Source organism: Peromyscus californicus, unplaced genomic scaffold (genome assembly GCF_007827085.1).
Source record: "Peromyscus californicus insignis strain IS unplaced genomic scaffold, ASM782708v3 Scaffold_8__1_contigs__length_139910024, whole genome shotgun sequence".
Classification (NCBI taxonomy): Eukaryota; Metazoa; Chordata; class Mammalia; order Rodentia; family Cricetidae; genus Peromyscus; species Peromyscus californicus.
The window spans coordinates 87,298,096-87,318,064 of NW_026294606.1; the positions used below are offsets into that span (position 1 = coordinate 87,298,096).

Sequence of the window (19,969 nt, forward strand, 5' to 3'; positions counted from 1 at the left end):
AGATGGTTGGGAGCCACCATGTGGTTGCTGGGAATTGAACTCAGTACCTCTGGAAGAACAGCCAGTGCTCTTAACCGCTGAGCCATCTCTCCAGCCCCCGAAGGCTGGTTTTAACCCCAAAGCTCATATTTACTCTTTACCTTTGACAAATCAAGGTTTACCTGTCTTCCCACTGGGCACCTTCAAGTTTCTGCCTGTGTGGTAACGCGTATCCTGGTGCAGTCCGGGACTTGGTGCTAAGTTGCATTGCAGCTTCCTTTCCAAATGCAAACCTGACAGCTTGAATTTGCTCCCCACTTCCTGTGAGGTGGTAGCAGAGAACTGACTCCTGAGAGTTGCCCTCTGGCCGCTGCACGCATAAAATAAATAAAAAATTAAGTGCAGCCTTTACTATGGTTCTTTTGGTACAGGTCACTCCCAGATGTAGGAGGCCAAAGCCTCACAGTGATGTCTCTCCTCCCAGGTTGTGGATCTCCTGCTCACAGCCTTCTGTCAGAACCAAATGGCAGCCTCTAGTTTTGTGCCCCCGGAGAGGTAAGGGTGATTTCCATCTTTCCTAGGGTGCTGAGACCAAGCCGGGCAAGCTCTGTTCCAAGAGTGGATGACTAGGCTGTTTTGTCGGGTAGGGACCGCATTGAAGACTGATGGTCTGTGTTACATAAAGGCCACCGTTTGGAAGAACCCTGAGCCTTGTCTAGGCCCCTGTGCCTAGACTGGTCGTGAAAGGAGTGGACAGGGCTACGACCAGCCAGTGACTTGTTCTCTGTCTTTGCAGGCAGAGCCCCTGGGCTGTCCTTTTCGTGAGGACCCTTTGTGGACACGTGCTTTTCCCTGCAGTGCTTCACTCGGCTCTGCCAGCTGCTCCATCACCAGGTAGGTTCCTGCATCCTGCAGGTCACTTCTCCAGCTGCTGTGAGCCTCCACTGATGCCACCTTCCACTTTTCAGTGATTTTCGAGTCTTCTAGCTGGGGAACAGACTATCGTTAACTCTGTCCTTATTTCAGGGCCCAAGCCTGAGCGTCCCTCATGTGCTGGGGTTGGCTGCCCTTGCCGTCCATCTGGGCGAGTCCAAGTCCATACTTCCAGAGGTGGATCCCGGTGTTCTTGCCTCCGCCGGCAGCCTTTGTGTCCCTGAGTTCTTGAACAGCCTCCTGACCTTCCGCACAAGGGAATCTCTGCTCTTCTGCATGAAGTAAGTCATTCCTGAGTTCCTGAGCAGTTCTTCCCCCTCTTGAAAAGTGAGAAATACTCAGCAAATAAAATTCTGAGAGACCATGTGGCTGGAGAGACGGCTCAGTGGTTAAAAACACTGGCTGCTCTTCCAGAGGATCCAGGTTCTATTCCAGCACCCACATGGCAGCTCACCATTTCTAGCTCCAGTTCTACAGACTCTGACTCCCTCATCTGGCCTCTATGGGCACTGCGCATGCTTGGTGTGCAGCCATCTATGCAGGCAAAACATTTATACACATAAAAGAAAAATGAAATCACCAAAAATTTAAAAAAAAAAAAAAAAAAAAAGAGAGAGAGAGAGCCCAGGGATGGGGCATACATAGTCAGTGATAGCATCTATGCTCAGCTTGAATAAGGCCCTGGGTTCAATTCCTGGTACCAAATTAGAGAGAGCGGTGCAGAAAATGAGTCACCCAAGAGTCATCTCCTTAATATTTTAGGTTTTTATTTTATTTAATAGGTGTTTACGTTTGTTTGTGCTTTAGGGAACTGCTGAAGTTGAAAGTTGTTACTGACATTAATACTACTGTAGCCGGGCGGCGGTGGCGCACGCCTTTAATCCCAGCACTCGGGAGGCAGAGGCAGGCAGATCTCTGTGAATTCAAGGCCAGCCTGGTCTCCCAAAGCGAGTTCCAGGAAGGGCGCACAGCTACATAGAGAAACCTTGTCTCGAAAAAACCAAAACCAAACAAAAAAACCCCACTACTATAAACATCCTTGGCAAAGGATATCCTTGCTGTCCTATGGTGGAGGTTGTTTGGCTGTCTTGGGAAATTTTGTGTGTGCTTTGAAGGATGAAAATGTATAAAATGGCAGCCTCTCTAAACAAAATAATTCTTTGGGAAAAAATCCCCGCCACTGTGGAACCATTATAGCTTGATAACTGCCTACTCCCACATAAGTTAACACCAAGCTGCTAGAAAATTTAGATAAGTAACGTATGCTTGATAAATAAGGTATATTTGATAATCAAGATCTATAAATTCCAGGGCTGCAGAGATGACTCAGTGGTTAAGAACACTGGCTGCCCTAACAGAGGACCTAGGTTCAATTCCCAGCACCCACATGGCAGCTCACAGCTGTCTGTAACTCCAGTTCCGGGGGATCTGACACCCTCACACGGACATGCATGCAGGCAAGACACCAGTGCACATAAAATAAAACGAAATTAATTTCAAAACAGATTAATAAATTCCTAAGGTCTACTCAGGTTCAGTAATATTTGTCTAGCCTCATTTTGCTCACTTTTAAGCTTTAGCTATTTGTATAAACTAAGCCATATAGAAAACTGCAATATTCTATAATTGTCTGATCCCCCAAGAAAGTCCTTTTCCCAAGGTCAGGCATTGGGACAAAGGCCCCTATTCTCGGTTCCATGTCATCTTTTGCTTCTGCACACAGTGTTGTGACCAGTCATGTCTCCTAGTGGCCAAAGGCACATGAGGCTGAGCTGTGCTCACAGATACTGTGTTCTCCCAAGACGCGGATGCGAGTGAGTTCTTGAGACTCTCACAAAAGAACACGTGATGCTCACTGAGCTAGGGGTGCCTGCACCAGCCTTCCTGGCTGTGCCCTCCACTCAATGACCCAAGAGCCGGGCAGTGTTATGCTTCGTTCCTTTTGTCTTGGTGTGGTTCTTCACACCTATCCAGTGAGTGTGCCTTTGCTCACACATGCTGTTGTGTGCCTGTCATCCCCTGCCTTCAGTGTGGATGTGAGCTTTTGGAGGCAGCATCTCCCTCTCAGGAGACACTGAGCCTGAAACCAAGGTGGTCCAACAGTTCTTTAAATCATCTAGTTCAGAACACCACCGAAGACGGTTGGGTAAATTCAGTTTACTTTTCCCTCATTGCAGATTCTGTACAGCAGCAATTTCTTACTGTTTATGCAAGTTCTCTGCACAGCCCCTGGCTGCCTTGCACAGCTGTTTATCTCCAGGTCTGATCAAAAGGGTATGTGTTTCAGATTCCTGCTTTTTGACCTGAAGGTCTCTGGGTTCTGCAGCTTTCTTGTGTTTACCTCAGTTTATGGGTGCACGATACATCAGGCTGTCTCTGGGACAACCTGGCTGTCTGCTTGGGGAGTTTTTCATGCTGAATACTGCTACTGTATCTCTTTCTCAGTTTAAGTTGGGGCTAAGATGTCAGTTGTTAAGTATATGCTACTCCTTTGAATAGATACTGATGTTTATAGCACAGGTAAGTTAAAAGTTAAGAATTCATTAAAAAAAAAAAAATACTCTTTCCCCTTAAACCACAGTTATCCCTCTGTATGGTTTTGTTTTGGGAGGTTTGTTTGTTTGGCTGGTTGGTTCGGTTTTTGTTTTTGTTTTGTTTTTTTAAGTTCTGGGATCAAACTTCGGGTCTCACATGTACTAAGCAAGTGCCCTACCACCAAGTTATTACTTCAGACTCCTAGAATTCTGATGGGCGCCTCTTGTGTATAACCATTGGATTTTGACTGTAGGCTTCACGTTAGGAATAAAAGAGAAAAACATCTTTGGGATGCTGAAGCAGGAGGATTTGTGAAAGTTTTTTCTTCATTTTTTTTTTTTTTTTAATTGTATGAGGGCGGGGAGTACAGGTTAGGCCAGAAAAGGGCTTCAGAACTTCTTGAGCTGGAGTTACAGGCCTCTCAAAACACCCACCCCAAATTTCACCAGAAAGGCCAGGTTTTAGGAAGACCCCAAGGAGAAGTACCTTGCCTCCTCCCCTCTTCCCCCTCCTCCCCTGCTCACTGAAATGCTGTGTATGTCAGGGCTGGTTTGGGTCCCCTAGAGGGTGACAGATCTCCTGGTGGGTTCTCTGGGTATGTCTGTGACTGGTCCCCTGTCTCACTGTGAACTTGTCACTTTCAGTTTCAGTTCATTATGTTAAGGGTGTTCTCAGAGGCCAGAGCACCTTGTCCTCCAGAACACACAGCTTCCATCTCCTGGAGACCCTTGTACCTTCCTTCTGCAGACTGGCAGAGTGCTGCACACTCTCTGTGGAGATGGAGCAGCTTCCAAGAGCTGCTGAAGGAAAAGGAATTTTATGTAAGTCTCCATGTTTTCCACCATGTCGCATGTCCTGGCTGCTTCTGTGTGTGTGTGTGTGTGTGTGTGTGTGTGTGTGTGTGTGTGTGTGTGTTGGGGTTGAAGGGGGGTGGAAGAAACCTGGGTGTAAGAGGGTTCTGTGTCTCCTGAGAGGCCAGAGCAATACTTGGTTGCATTGAAACTTTCACTGTGGTCACTGTGAAGGGACACTCCAGAAGACCTTGCTGGGCTCGGTTTCTCCCCGCAAGCACTCTTCACAGCAGCCCTATCATAGGGCCTTGGTTTCTCCATGCCTCTAGCTTATGCCCATCAACTGGAACCTGGCACGATTTGCACAAACAGACCATGTCCTTTATTTCCTAACGTGTTTGTCTAGTTTGGGGAAAATTGTTTTATCACTTCTTTGTGATTTGGCTATATAAGGGTGGGTGTGGTGCTGTGAGCGGTGTGAGGAAAGGTGGAGCAGCCGACAGCCAGGAGCTCATCAGCTCTTCAGAGCCCTGTCAAGTCTTCGGACATCTGCAGTTTTGCTTCCTGGTTACATCATATCTGTCTGCCTTGAACTTTGTCCAGGTGGGACTGTGCGGAGGGATGGTCTGTCATGTGGGTTTTTTTACACAAAGTGAGATTTTTGATTAGGGCACAATGGTATGTGAGAGCACTCTAAGAATTTCCATAAGAAAAAACGAGATATAAGATGCAGGAATACAGAGAAACCCTGTCTCGGGGAAGAAAAAAAGATGCCAGGAATATTTGAAGCAGATTGTACATCAAGGGTTGGGGGAGTGGGGGGTTGGTTGTTTGTTTGTTTTAGGCAGGGTCTCATTGTAGCCCTGACTGTTCTGGAACTCACTCTGTAGCCCAGGCTGACCTCAAACTCAGAGAGGAATTGAAGCAAGAAGATGACCACAGATTTGTGGCCATCCATAGTAAGTTCAAGGCCTGCCCTTGGTACAGAGTAAGACCCTGCCTCAGACAAACAAGCAAAACTGGACTGGTTCACTAGTTTTAATTTCATATTCAGAGCCTGTACACAATATGTTTCCATAATGCATCAGTTCTCCATCTCATTACAGCAGAGCACAGATCTCTGTTTTTCAGATAAAATGACAAACGCTTATAAGCCGTGTGAGTTCTGTGTTTCATCCTCCCTACCCTGAATGTTTCCATTACTCAGTTAACTTACAGAGATTGGGTACAGCTGGAATTGGAAATTCAACCTGAAGTTGATGTTCTCTCAGATACAGACAGGTAAGCGCTCAGGGGAGCTGGCCCCTAAGACATCGTCACAGTCTGTTTCATTCAGCCATCTTACGTACAGGTTAACTGGGTCATGTTTGAGCACTTCAGTCATTCATTTCTTTATTGAAAAACACTGGGGTTCCACCGCTTGCCAGACACTTCTAGAATGTCCCAGAAGCTGGGGTTACAAAGTAACTGAGACACACCTACCTTATAAGGCACCTTTGTACAGATAAGGACAGACGAGGTCTGTGTGGGAACCCTACACCCACCAGAACCCATGTTGAGAAAGAATGTGTATTCGGTGCACTTTGGTAAAAGCACAGGTAGACACGATGAATGGTCTGAGGCTACAAGACAGGCCCTGGAAGAGCCAGTGGCTACACTGGGACAGTAGATCAGGCTACTTGCTGTGAGGCAATAGGGTGCATTGGAGAGCCGGCTCCAAGAAGTGCCTTGATGGGCCCCAGAAACCGAGTACATCTTGACTGGGTTTTTGTTTGTTTGAGGTCTCATTATAACCTCGCTTTAAAAAAATGACTTATTTATGCTTATGGATGTACTGTGTGTGTCTGGTACCTACAGAGGCCAGAAGGTGGCAGATCCTTTGGAACTGAAGTTACAGGCAGATGTTAGCTGCCATGTTAGTGCTGGGATGTGAACCTGGATCCTTTGCGAGAGCAGCCAGTGCTCTTAACAGCTGAGCCATCGCACCAGCCTCTACAACCTCACTTTTTAACCCCTTGGGCCACTGGTACCTTGAGATGGTATTTAGGCGTGTTTTAGGGATTCTCCCCCCGCCCCCTTTTGCAGGCCTTTCACACACACAGCAAAAACCCCACTGACAAGTCACTCCCAGCCACCCTTCCTGCTGTAATCGCACGCCTGATACTTGAATAGATTCTGTGCAGATCTCAGCCCTCATGGGCAGAGTGCTGCCCTCCATCTCCCTCACCCACTCTTTGTGGGGTGGAATATCTCACTTGTATTTGGCTGTTTCTACTTAGTGGACCACAGTCACCACGTCCTTGAGACCCTTCCCTTCAGCATAGATAGTACGGCTCTCCTTGACCACTGACCTGCAATCCACAGTCTGGATTCTCAGCTATTTCCCTCTTGGGGTGTATGTGGTGCAGACCACCGGATAACTCAGTCCACATCGGCGTGGCTGCCCGCTCCATTGACTGGGTTCACTGAGATAGTCAGCCGTCACCCTGCAGGATTAACACTGCCTGGGCTTTGGTCACAGGATTGCCCCTGAGAGTGGCTTTTCTCACAGCACCGGTCCCTTGTCTTGTAGACAATGAAGCCTCACTCCACTCTGAATTCTCAGGCTGCTGATGCTAGCTGCCACTTTGCCCAGTCACCGGAACTGGGTGTTCCTCTTTTTTTTTTTTTGAGATAGAGTTTCTTTGTATCGCAGCCTTAGCTATTCTGGAACTTGATTTGTAGACCAGACTGGCCTCAAATTTAGCGATCCTCCTGCCTCTGCTGGAATTCCAATCCCAAGTGCTAGGGTTAAAGGTGTGTGCCACATGCCCTGGCCTATGTTCCTCTTATGGAGCCCTTGGACCCCTGGTTATAAAGTCTTCCTCAGAACTGACCTCGGTGTTCAACTGTTGCAGACATGACTTCCACCAGTGGGCCATCTATGAGCACTTCTTCCCAGCACCATCTGCTTTGGGAGGCTGTGATGGAGACTTGGAAGCAGCGTGCACAGTCCTTGTCAGCGAGCTGATGGACTTCTACCAAAGGTCAGCCACATAGTACTCAAACCTCCTGCTCTGTGCTAGTAACAGCACAGACCAGTGCAACTCGTATAAGCTCACAGTGTATCCTCTTCTGCGTGTGTTCACACGTGTCAGTGTGACAGCACATCATACAGGTTCACAGTGTGTCCTCTTCTGCGTGTGTTCACGTGTCAGGGCAACAGCACATCATACAGGTTCACAGTGTGTCCTCTTCTGCGTGTGTTCACGTGTCAGGGCGACAGCACATCATACAGGTTCACAGTGTGTCCTCTTCTGCGTGTGTTCACGTGTCAGGGCGACAGCACATCATACAGGTTCACAGTGTGTCCTCTTCTGCGTGTGTTCACGTGTCAGGGCGACAGCACATCATACAGGTTCACAGTGTGTCCTCTTCTGCGTGTGTTCACGTGTCAGGGCAACAGCACATCATACAGGTTCACAGTGTGTCCTCTTCTGCGTGTGTTCACGTGTCAGGGCGACAGCACATCATACAGGTTCAGTGTGTCCTCTTCTGTGTGTGTTCACGTGTCAGGGCGACAGCACATCATACAGGTTCACAGTGTGTCCTCTTCTGTGTGTGTTCACATGTCAGTGCGACAGCACATCATATGAATTCACAGTATGTCCTCTTCTGCAGGTGTTCGTGTGTCAGTGCGACATCACTATAGGAAGTTCTTTGTTTTGAGACAGGGTCTCACTCAGTAGCCCAGCTGACCTAGAACTCAATCCTCCTGCCTCAGCTTCCTGAGGGTTGGGGTGACAGTTGTAGTGGCAGCACAGCAGAGTGAAAGTGGACTTGATCTCAGTGTCCCCTTCCGCGCTTGAGAGCCACTCCGCGGTGGGCAGACATTGTCTCACGCCCATGCCAATGAGTGTGCTGCTGACACTCTCCAACCCCTGGTTAGGGTCAGTCAGGGTTAAGAAACAGAATCACAGCCGGGCGGTGGTGGCGCACGCCTTTAATCCCAGCACTCGGGAGGCAGAGCCAGCGGATCTCTGTGAGTTCGAGGCCAGCCTGGGCTACCAAGTGAGTTCCAGGAGAGGCGCAAAGCTACACAGAGAAACCCTGTCTCGAAAAACCAAAAAAAAAAAAAAAAAAAAAAAAAAAAGAAACAGAATCACGCCGGGCGGTGGTGGTGCACACCTTTAATCCCAGCACTCGGGAGGCAGAGGCAGGCAGATCTCTGTGAGTTCGAGGCCAGCCTGGGCTGCCAAGTGAGTTCCAGGAAAGGTGCAAAGCTACACAGAGAAACCCTGTCTCAAAAAACCAAAAGAAAAAGAAAACAAAAACAAAAACAAAACAGAATCACGTGTGGTCTTCTGTTCCTGGCTTATTTCACTGAGCAAACGTTGGCAAGGTTCATCCATGTAATAGTATTTCATTTCTTTATGGCTGAATAATGCCATTGAACAGTATATATCATCTTTTTAATCCATTCTTCCATTGTTGGACATTGGGTTGTTTCTGTTGTGTTGGCTATTGTGAATAACATTGCTACGAACATTTGTGTACAGGCTTTTTTTTTTTTTTCCTGGAGCTGAGGACCGAACCCAGGGCCTTGCCCTTGCTATGCAAGCGCTCTCCCACTGAGCTAAATCCCCAACCCCTGTGTACAGGTTTTTGTAGAGCCCCAAGTTACTGTATTTCTTGGAGTGGACTTGAGGGATAATAATAGTTTTTTTCTTTTCCTTTTTTTTTTCTTTTTTTCTTTTTTTTTTTTTTTTTTTTTTGGTTTTTCAAGACAGGGTTTCTCTGTGTAGCTTTGCACCTTTCCTGGAACTCACTTGGTAGCCCAGGCTGGCCTCGAACTCACAGAGATCCGCCTGGCTCTGCCTCCCAAGTGCTGGGATTAAAGGCATGCACCACCACAGCCCAGCAATACTTCGTTTCTTTCTTTCAAAATGTTTTCATAAACTGGTTCTACCATTTTATATCTACCTGCAGTAGAGAGGATTTGAGGTATCCTGCACCATTACCAACACTGTTACTTCTGACTTTGGTAACAGCCGTTCTAGGGGTATGAGTGCTGTTTAACTGTAGCTTTCATTTGAGGTTTTTTTTTTTTTTTTTTTTTTTTTAACATGATCATGGATCATTTAGAGAAATATCTACTAGACTCCTTTTCCTGCCCATCCCACCACCCTACCTATCTTTTTGTGCTACTAGAGTTCAAACCCAGGGCCCCACACAGGCTAGAAAAGTGCCCTGCCTGCCTCTGAGTACACACCCAAGCCCTTCTAAGTTGGGCTGTCTTACAGAGTTGTAGGAGTTCTTTATATACGCTGGCGGCTGAGCACATAGATGACTTACGCGTATTTTCTCCTGATCCCTGAATCCTTTTCACCCCCTTGATAATGTTCGCTGATCCTCAAAAGTGAACTTGGTGACGTCTGAGTCCTTTGTTTACTCTTAGCTCTTACACTTCGGTTTTTACTTACTTCACGTGAGAGGTGGGGCTGCCTTTCTTTGGCATGTCTTTGTTGAAGAGATTGTACTTTCCCTATCGGATGTCCTTGATGTCCTTGTCACAGGTCAGCTGGCCACTCACCCCAGAGTTTATTTCTGGTCCCCTGCTTCTGTCTGCTGTCTCAGTGTGTTCTGAACTGAAGTCTTGAAATTTGGAAGTGTGAGTCTTCCAACATTGCTCTTTTTAAAGATTGCTTGGGCTGTTCTGGGTCCTTTGATTTCATTTAAACTTTAGGATCAACGTTTTGATTTTTTATTTTATTTATTTTCTGGTTTTTTCAAGACAGGGTTTCTTTGTGTAGCTTTAGAGCCTTTCCCGGAACTCGCTTTGTAGCCCAGGCTGGCCTCGAACTCACAGAGATCCGTCTGCCTCTGCCTCCCAAGTGCTGGGATTAAAGGCGTGTGCCAGAACCACCCAGCATCTGCAGAAGTTCTTTTTGAGTGAGTTATGCAGGCTTTACTGTGTGTGAAGTCATACCATTTGTGAATGCACATCATTCACCTTTTTCCTGTCTAGTTTAGAAGCCTCGTATTTCTTTTCTTACTCAGTTGTTCTAGCTAGTATGTGGAATGCAGTTAAAGAGAGGTGGTAGAGAGGACATCTTCGTCTTATTTCTGATCTCTTGGTTTTTCAAGAAATGGTCTCTCTGTAACAGTCCTGACTGTCCTGGAACTCGCTCTGTAGACCAGGCTGGCTTCAAACTCACAGAGCTCTGCCTACTTCTTCCTCCTGAGTGCCAGGATTAAAGGTGTGTACCAACACTGCCCAACTCTTATTTCTGATCTTAAGGGAAAAGCTTTTAGTCTTTCAGTGTTGAGTATGACATTAGCTTTAGGTTTCTCACAGATGTCCTGTGTCAAGTTGAGAAAATGCCATTTTGTTTCTAGATTATTGACTCATTCTTTTCATTATAGGGTATAAATTTTATCAAATACCTTTTCTGTATCTATTAATGTGATCATATGTTTTTGTGCCATTATTAAGTGTATAAATTATTTTTTGGATGTTAAACCTCCTAATATAAATTACACCTGGTTTTGGTCTATTTTTCTTCCCTTAAAAAAAACAGAGGAGTAGTAGATTGGGATGGGGGCGAGGGGAGGTGGAGGTGGGGGGGGAATGGAAGGAGAGGAAGGAGGGGAAACTGAGGTCAGGATGTAAAATTAATTAATTAAATAGTAATAAAAATTTTTAAAAAGTTAGGAGTGTGTGTGTGCGCGCACACGCAAATGCAGAAGCCAGAAGAGGGTGTTAGTCCCTTGGAGTTGTTTACAAGACATCCAGCATGTTACATAGGTGCTAGGATCCAAACTTCGGTCCTTATGATTACTCAACAAATATTCTTAACCACGGAACTGTCTCTCCAGACACCCCCTCCCCTTTCTTTAGATAAGCTCTTATAATTTAGCTCTGGATAGCCTGGAACTTGCTGTGTCAACCAAACTGGCATCACACTTGCAGTGGTCCTCCTGTCTCTGCCTCTTGAGTGCTGGAATTACATCATGTGCCCTGCCATTCTTTATTCTTGCTATCTTTGACGGCTGTTACTTTGGTGTCATTGAGTTGTTTTTGTTGATTGTTTCAGGTTGTCAGTTATGTGCAGACGCTCCGCTGGGGAGGCAGGCGAGGGATGAGCACCACAGGAGGTACTGTCAGGCGGTACTGAGCAGGCTTTTGTTTTATTTTCAGTTCAAGGAGTTATAACCACTCACAGGACTCTGATTTGGTTCTTGGTGGCCGCACGGGAAATGAGGATATTCTTTTGAGGCTACAGGTGAGTTAGAAGACAACAGGACTCAGTGTGTTTGTAGCAGCAAGCCTGCTCTTGGCTGAGGTATTTATGACCAGTTTGCATAATGGTGACTCAACAGGACAGAGGGGAAACTTGCATTATCCACACCATGACTAAGACCTAGAGCAACAGCGTCCTGAATCTATTCCACCACGGTAAGCATCACAAAACCCAGACACACAGCTGCGATGTCAAAACTGTCTGCAGGCTTTGGAACACACAAACTTAGACAGCAAAGCTGCTGTTGCTGCACACCCTCTGCTGCTTCATTACTGCTTCTTTAGCAGAGGAAAAGAGCACGTGGAGTTTTCATGGGGTCCCAGAATGAATGGGAGAATGCTCCACACAATGTGTCTCTCAGTTCATATCTTCTAAGGTAGCCTATTTCCAAGTCCTCCATGGCTGACTCCCCTTGGGAGCTGTCTTCTGTCACTATGGCACGATAACTGAGAAAAAGGAGCAAAGCTTTGCCTCCTGATTTCAATCCCTTGCCCTCATTGCCATGGTCCTGTGGTCAGCACATCACATCAGGGAGAGTGTGGTACACCAAAGCTGTTTATCTCATAGCATCCAAGAAGCAGAGACCAAGCGACTGGGGACACAGTAGATTCTTCAGTAGGTTCCTCTAACCAGGCCCTACCTCTTATATGTCCCACCACTTCCCAGTAGGCCATTTAGGTATGTCTCCAACAGTAGACCCAACAGTAGATGGGTCAGAGCCCTCATGAGCCACTCACTCCTGAACACTGTGCTTTGGGGGCAGGGGAGTATCATGCTTTCAGCACCTGGCCTTTAGAGGACATACATTTCAGATCCAAACCATTCTTCAAGGGTCTGAATTCAAAATTGTGGGCAATTAAATACAGGGGTCTCAGGAGCTGTGACAGCAAAATGTTGGCCTGACACCAGCCTAGACTACACTGGGGGCAGACAGAAGTATAGCTGTGCTATGCTAGTGTAGGTGGTGATGGACCATGAGAGACTGACTCCAGCCTTAAAGAATGCATACAAAGGCCTGGGGAGGGGGGCACAAAAGTTCACCTTCAGCTCATTCCTACATGTGTGTCTGCCTGTCTGCACAGCGGGGAGTAATGAAAAGGCAGAGGGCAGCCACGGGTGACTCTGAAGTGTGATCAGTATTCCTTGCACTCTCATTTTTGCAATTTAAAAATTGTTTTGTGGGGTTGGGGATTTAACTCAGTGGTAGAGCGCTTTAGCGCAAGACCCTGGGTTCAGTCCTCAGCTCTGAAAAAAAAAAAGATAAAAAATTGTTTTGTTTCTGTGGTGTTGGTACCTAGAGCCATGTACACCCCGGCAAGTGGTCTCCCCCAGGCAGGCCCCTGAATGTGCAGTCCTCTTGCTTAGTTTCCCAGTAGTTGAGCTGCCAGATCTGGCTAAAAATGGTTTTCACATGGGAAAGCTTGTGTTCTTGCCCCTCCTCACTCCCCATCCCTGTGGAGATAACCCTCCAAGCTCATCTCTCAGGGTCCCCAACTAAGGTCCACAGTGAGCCCTGAGAACTTTCCTGCCCTGATTCATGTTTGGGGACAGCTCAGAGATAGAGGATGGACGTGTGTCCGGGTCTGCTCTTTTCCAGGAGATGGCTGTGGATCTGGAGCTGGATCAAGGCTCTTCTGTCTCCTATGGCTGTTCAACTTCTCAGACTCACATTCTCTTCCGGGTGTTCAAAAGCCGACTCCAAGCTTTGGCGAGCGGGGACAGCATGGCTACTAGCCTTAGGAGACAGCGAGAGCTGCTCCTGTGCAAACGGTAACAGACATCACCGTGTCTCTCATGTGCCAGTGTCTGCCTTTAGCTTCCACTACTAATGGCTTGTATTATGTCCGCCGCAACCTTGGAAAGGTTTGAGCATCCTGGTGGCTCCCATAGGAACAGGTGTGACAGTGCAAAAGATGCTTTGGATTCAAGTCTTTGTACTCAGACTCAAGAGTCCCTCTGCTGAAGGATGTACTAGAAAGAACACTTGGTTGTTTTAAGAACACATTTTTTTTTTTAAGTGCATTTTTTCATAATAGAATCCTCCAGTTAGGGATTGCTTCCTTAGACGGTGGTGCATCCATCTATATGGTTGTTGAAATTTTATTTATTTATATTTTTGAAGCATATTTGGGGTATCTACAGTGACTAAGCGGGAATTAAAAGCTGGGGACAAAGACAGCTTTGTGTGTAGAACACACAAGGAAGCCGGGGGCTGTGGTTCAAGTAGCATCACTCCATCTGGAAAGTACTGTGCAACCAAGTTTGAGCCAGGGAAAGGGTACCCTGTTTGTTGTCTGTCTTCACTGTCTTCACCATGATGCACCCCCTTCTTCCCAAGGCTTCTCCTCCGCCTGCCTCCATCTGTTCTTATGGGCAGTCCCCAGGCCAGACAACCTGTCTCCCCCAACTGTGAGGAGTTCTTTAGCCTGGTCAACTCTGAGTTGGTATGTGCAAGTGCTCTGGGCTGGCCTTTCACCTCTGTGTTGGTTTTATGCTGACTTTGAACTGTTTTACAGAGAAACTTCTGTTGCCATGGCAGTGTCCTGACCTGTGACATCACCATCCACTTCTTCAGGGTAATCCAGTGCCTCTTTTGTAACTCTCTTTGGTTGTCTAGGTAGTGCCCTTCAGGGCCAGGGTTCCCGTGGGCACCTGCGTTGGCAAACTGCTGAGCTTCAGTGTATTCTTGCTACAGGGACTCCTTAATGTGTGTTTTCGAAGTCAAGACCCAGCATTGGTGGCCAACCTGATCCTAACAGAGTGCCAGACCAAATGTCCCATGATTTTGACCTCAGCACTGGTAGGTCTGGCATGTTGGATTTTTAAAATTACATTTATTTATCTCCTTCCCCCACACCAATCTCTCTGTATGTGTATGCATGCACAGTGGTCAAAGAGCAACCTGTGGGAGTCAGTTCTTTCTTCCCACTGTATGGGACCCTAGGATTGAACTCAGGTCATCATTGGCAAGAAGCCCCTTTTCCTATTGAGACACCTCACAGACCCTTGTCTTGATATTTTTCCAAGAGTTGGGATTCACTGTTCAGTGTCCCTCCCTGGTTGTTAGGATTCACAAGAATGTTTAAGGAGAAAGAAAGTAGCTAGAGGGGCTGGAGCAAAGACTCAGCAGTTAAAAGCATCGTTTGCTCTTCCAGAGGATTCAGGCTTGATTCCCAGCATCCACATGGTAGCTCACCATTCATATATCAAGGGAACCTTCTGACCTCTACAGGAACAAAGATTGGGCCCATATATGATACATATACATACATGCAGGCCAAACGTTCATAATATAAAAATATATTAAAAAAATAAGGGTAGCAGGAGGAGAGGGGAATCTGTGGTTGGTATGTAAAATGAATAGAAAAATCTCAATAATAAAAAATGGGTGGAGCACACGGGCTCCTAGGAGAAGACACTGTCGGTTCTCCATGCTGTCACCACCCACTATTTCCTCTCACGAAGTCCTGTACCAGCTACCACACGCTGGAGGCTTCGTGTTGGCTGCTGTGCACCAAAGCACAGCCGACATCTGCAGATGTTAATGATTGGTTTCCCAGGTACCCTGGTGCCTCCATCTGGTTCATTATTCTAACCAGAGGGAAGATGGGCAGGTCACGCGATGGCCAGCTTCGTTTCAGTTTGTAGCTCTTTGAGTGGAGTTTACAGTAGCTCTCAGCATGGCATATCTGAGGAGCGAGTCAACCAGCTCAAATCCAACAGTACAGGGTATTTCCTCATACAGTCCTCTCCCTTCAAGCCTTGTCCCTGAGAATAAGAATGCCTCATGAACTGGGTATGATGGCCCACGCCTTTAATCCCAGCACTTGGGAGGCAGAGGCAGGTGGATCTCCGTGAGTTCGAGGCCAGCCTGGTCTACATAATGAGTTCCAGGACAGCCAGGGCTACACAGAGAATCCCTGTCTCAAAAAAAACCAAAAAGATAGAAGTTACACAGCAGTACAACATGAGCTGTGTGGAACTCTTGGGAGTTCCTAGCTAGTCAGCTATTAAGTGTCTGGATGTTGACAGCATATCTCTCATAACAGTCCAAAGACAACTTCCTTAATCTGTTTTTTGGTGATCTTTCACTTCCCATAGTTCTGGTGGTCAAGCCTAGAGCCAGTGCTGTGTAGTCGGTGGAAATGTCATCAGAACACACTGCCTCGAGAGCTACAGAGGCTACAGGAGGCCCGCGAGTTTGCTAGCAAGTAAGTTGAAGCAGTGTCAAGCGGGAGCCCAGCTGCTCCTTGGACTAGGCTGTGTCATGGCCATCCTGAGGACTGGGGTACTGCCTCTGAGTGGAAGCTGCTCGGGTGTTCATGAGGACTGCTTTCCTCAGGTCTCATTCCAGCTCAGCTCTCCTACATCCTGGCCCTAGACTCTGTTCTTATGTTTATTTAGCTGTACAGGGTGCCTCAGAGGCCCACAGCGGGCAGCATTGGGGAACAGGACAGGGCAGGGAGCAGATTCTCAGGGCTTCCCTCACCTAAGAGCCCTGTCAGATTTCTGGCAGTCCTGACTGGCCTGACTTCATGAGGACCAAGTTCCTGTGGCATCTAGGGAGTTCTTAGAGGGCTTCAGCAAGACATTAATCTTTCTCGACTTCTTCTGGTAGCTAGTTCTGAATCCATGCTGCCTGTGTCCTCCCCTGTCAGGAATACTCCAAAACCTGCTCAGCAAACAATGCAGGCCTTGCTACCAACCCTAACTCTAGACATCACATTACTCCTTTGACTCCTACACTATATGGCATTAGTGCATCTGCCAAACTTACCCTGACAGAAACTAAGGTATCACATTAGTAATAAAGTTAGACTTGATTGGGCTAGCCCAGTCACAGGCCCACACGGACAACCAAGAAATACCGAGAGCTCAGTGGTACTATGGCCTCTTCCTTCAAAGCTCTCAGGCCCCAGTATCTCATTGTGAGGTGGACAGGACTAAGACGGTACCCCTCAGAATGCTCTATCATCTGCCTTATGTACAAGGCTGGCCCCAACCTCCCAGGTACTCCGAGTAGACAAACGGTTGACACAAGCTTCATTTGTAGTGACTCTGGGGCCCTTTGCTGGACATAAAGCTGTCTGGTGGCCAGGGGCATGACAGATAGGTGATGTTTCTTTGTGTGTGTCAGTTTCCACTCTGACTCAGCTCCCCCGGCGCCCAGCCCGGCCTGGATCTCAGCTGCTGCACTGCACTTTGCAACTAGAGAAGTTAGCAAGGGAAATGTCAAGACCCATCTGAACAGGCTAGACGGCGAGAGAAAGGAGGTGAGATCGAGTTTTCAGTCATGTCTTTAGTGAGGCATGCCATGGCTTTCCTTCCCAAGAAGAACATTAAAGGGGGAGTTGTCGCTATTTCAGAGTAAAACTAGCTAAGTTTTTCAGTAAGCCTCTCAAGTTTACTGGTAAAGTGCTTTCCATTTCTTTTGGAAATGTTTTGGTCAGACTTGTTTTTGCTGCACTGCAACCACCAGCCACCAGCCAGCGTCTGCACCTCCCTTATTTCTGTGGCCATAAGTGTGACTTTTGTGCTGCGGGGAACTTAAAGATGATGACTGGCTGTAGCTGTGCTCCGCACAGGTACAAGGAGGAACCGTCCCAACTTCTAAGTGGAGGGACAGTCAGGACTTCGTCATTGGGCCCTAGAGAGAGAGCTCTAACTACCTAGTGCCCTCTAATCAGAACTCACACGACCTCCAAGGAAACTAAGGGCATGTGTAGGCCAAGATTTCTTGGGGATTCACAGAAAACAGGAACCAGCATCTGAGGAGGAAGCTGGGAAGTAGGCCATGTTGTAGACCCCATCACTCCTAAACGTACAAGTTCTCCTGGCTCATAATGTTATGCCCTCATAACTAATCCAGATCAATTGTAGAGCCAAATGTTTCATTATAATATAAAAACCCAGAAGGATTCTTCCAAGCCCATCTTTCGATTGCTTTTGAATTATTAGAAGTAATGCTAGTGGCCTCAGAGCCATACAGTAGGAGAGAACCGACTCGCATAGGTTGTCCTCTGACCTCTGCATGCATACGTGCACCAACAAAATAAAATGTTATCAAAATTGTTTTAAATGGCCCTATAAGCCATAATCTATTCCGACATAAGCTCCCAAATGATAGAAAGCCTGGAATGGAGGTTCATACTAGCAACCACACTTGGAAGACTGAGGCAGGAAGACTGTTGGAATGAATTTGAGGCTACCCTGGACTACAGTGAGACCCTGTCTCTACAAAAACAGTGCATTAGAATTTCCCCTCCTGAGATCCACTTCAGACCTTGAGCTGTAGCCGTGGGTCTCCCTCCGCCTAGAGGGGCAGTGTGTGACTTTCATGTGGTAACTGTTTCCCTCCTAGCTACTCCTCTCCCTCCTCTTCTTTTCCCTGATGAGCCTACTCTCGCCCTACCTGACCCAACAGGTAAGTCAGACTTTTCGCCGAGGAGGCACTTGCCCCAACCCTGGGCTGGGTAGAGGTGCTCACAAGGTAGCCTGCAGGTCCACGCAGCCTTCAATTCAGATCTCTGGGTGTCGGGCTGTTTCTAGTTTGGGCTTCCTCTTGCTGTCTTCCTCCAGAGCTTAGTGCAGCCATGTGGTATGTGTGGACATATCCATCTAGAAAGCCCAAGGCAGCGACTTTATTAAGGTTGTGTCACAAGTTTCAGACCTTGGAGAGAGTTTAAAAAAAACCTGCCTCATTCATGGTGAGAGTTGAACCCAGAATCCACATGAACACAGTGGCTCCTGTCCACCCTGCACAAAGGTTAGCTCTCCCCTACTCAGCTCTTCTGAGAGTTCTCCTGTGGACCACAGGACACAGCTGAGTATCTGAAAGCCATGGACATCTGTGCCGAGGTCCTCATGTGCTTGGAAAGAAGGAAGGTTTCCTGGCTGGTGCTCTTCCAGTTAACAGAGACAGGTGAGAAGCCATGTGTCCCTGGAGTAGTGCGGGAAAGCTGCCTCTACCCAAGATGAGACAGACGTAGATGGATGACAACCATGACATTCTTCAGAACAACTTTCACGCAGTTACAAGCAAGCCTTGGGGTCAACTTGTATGGGTTTAACTTACTGAGTTGAACCTTACTTCATTTGGGTACTAATTCAGGATGTACCCATTTAAAGCAACAGAAGAGTCGACTGGGACACTCAAAGGTCCACAATGTTGCTGGTTTGGAATGGTCTACCCAGAGGCACACTGTAGGGGAGCAGTGGGAGAGAGTACTTGTTCAACCCCTAGTCTCTGTTCTCCCATTTGAGCATATCACCCCCATTTTCCCAGACCAAGGGAAAAGGGACCCTCTTTCCTAGCAGCTCTTAACAGATGTCCTCAGTGTAGACCACAAGCCCCTGGATGTCACCACAGCTAGTCAGAAACCCCTCCCAGAGCACATGACATCTTGGAGTCATCCCACAGCATTGACAAGGGTTCAAGAACCTAGAGAACTGATTGAACGCCTCAATTTTGCAGATGCCGAGCTGGGGCACCTCCTCCACTTGGCCCCAGATCAGCACACCAAGCTGCTACCACTTGCTTTCTACAGGTAACTACCTGCTAGTCAGTGGTGAGTAAGCCCAGCCTTGTGGTGCCCGGCAAGGTCAAAAAGGAAAAGGCATTTGTTTCCCCAGGTCTCCCACCGGGTGGGAAAAGTTGTCAGTTTGTTCCACAAGTAAAGTGTGTAGTTTTTGTGCTGACTGCTACTTACCTCAGGATCTTCACGTCCTTTACCATTTTATCTTCACCTGCAGCCTCCTCTCCTACTTCAGTAAAGATGCCATCATCAAGGAAGAGACTTTCCTGTATGTTGCTGTTGACATGTACCTCAAGCTGATGCAGCTCTTTGTGGATGGGGAAACCAGGACTGTGTTACCTCAGGCCAGCAAAAGCTTAAAGTTCCAAGGCCACTCCTTGCTCCAGGTAAGCTCCCCGCAGCCTGTGAGGCAACCATTCCTTAGGAACAGCCGGTGAGATCTGCTAGTACCAGTTCAATGTGCCTGACCCACAACTTCCTGTTTCTGTTCTAGGGTAGCCCTGTACAACTGATAACAGAAGCACGTATTTTTCTGCTGCAGCTAATACCTCAGTGCCCAAAACAGAGCCTCTCCAATATGACAGAGGTAACAAACCCAGAGAAATCCTCGGGCTGACTTCACAACTTAGGTACAATGAGAAGTTATAGCCCGTGACACTTGAGATGGTTTTGCGCACACACACACCCCTCAGACTGGCAGCACAACTCAAGTGTCCACTAGTTCTTGATCTGCACCCAACTTACTCGGCTCTCCTGAGAGGCTGTGGGCACTAAGCAGTGTATTTTCTCGTAGCTGCTGGCTGGTCGAGGAGACTATGACCCTGAGATGAGCAACGCCCTCCTGCAAAGGCAGCAGGCCGGCCCCAGCTTTGATCTCTACCAGGAGCCTCATCTGTTCTGACCGTACCCACCT

At 47.5% G+C, this 19,969-nt stretch overlaps 1 protein-coding gene across 2 annotated transcripts in view; it reads left to right on the plus strand.

Moving 5' to 3' along the window:
- Nucleotides 1-19,964, plus strand: part of Fanca (FA complementation group A) — a 63,408-nt gene extending 43,444 nt beyond the window's left edge. The window contains exons 31-43 of one of the 2 annotated variants that reach the window (XM_052727323.1): nucleotides 11,419-11,503; nucleotides 13,119-13,291; nucleotides 13,860-13,965; nucleotides 14,038-14,097; nucleotides 14,217-14,321; nucleotides 15,623-15,732; nucleotides 16,659-16,794; nucleotides 17,883-17,945; nucleotides 18,338-18,443; nucleotides 18,996-19,068; nucleotides 19,274-19,442; nucleotides 19,550-19,642; nucleotides 19,850-19,964. In XM_052727323.1, coding sequence (XP_052583283.1) covers nucleotides 11,419-11,503; nucleotides 13,119-13,291; nucleotides 13,860-13,965; nucleotides 14,038-14,097; nucleotides 14,217-14,321; nucleotides 15,623-15,732; nucleotides 16,659-16,794; nucleotides 17,883-17,945; nucleotides 18,338-18,443; nucleotides 18,996-19,068; nucleotides 19,274-19,442; nucleotides 19,550-19,642; nucleotides 19,850-19,957 — 1,387 coding nt within the window. In that variant the 3' untranslated portion in view covers nucleotides 19,958-19,964. The other variant, XM_052727324.1, reaches the window with a different exon arrangement.
- The last annotated feature ends 5 nt before the right edge of the window (nucleotides 19,965-19,969 follow it).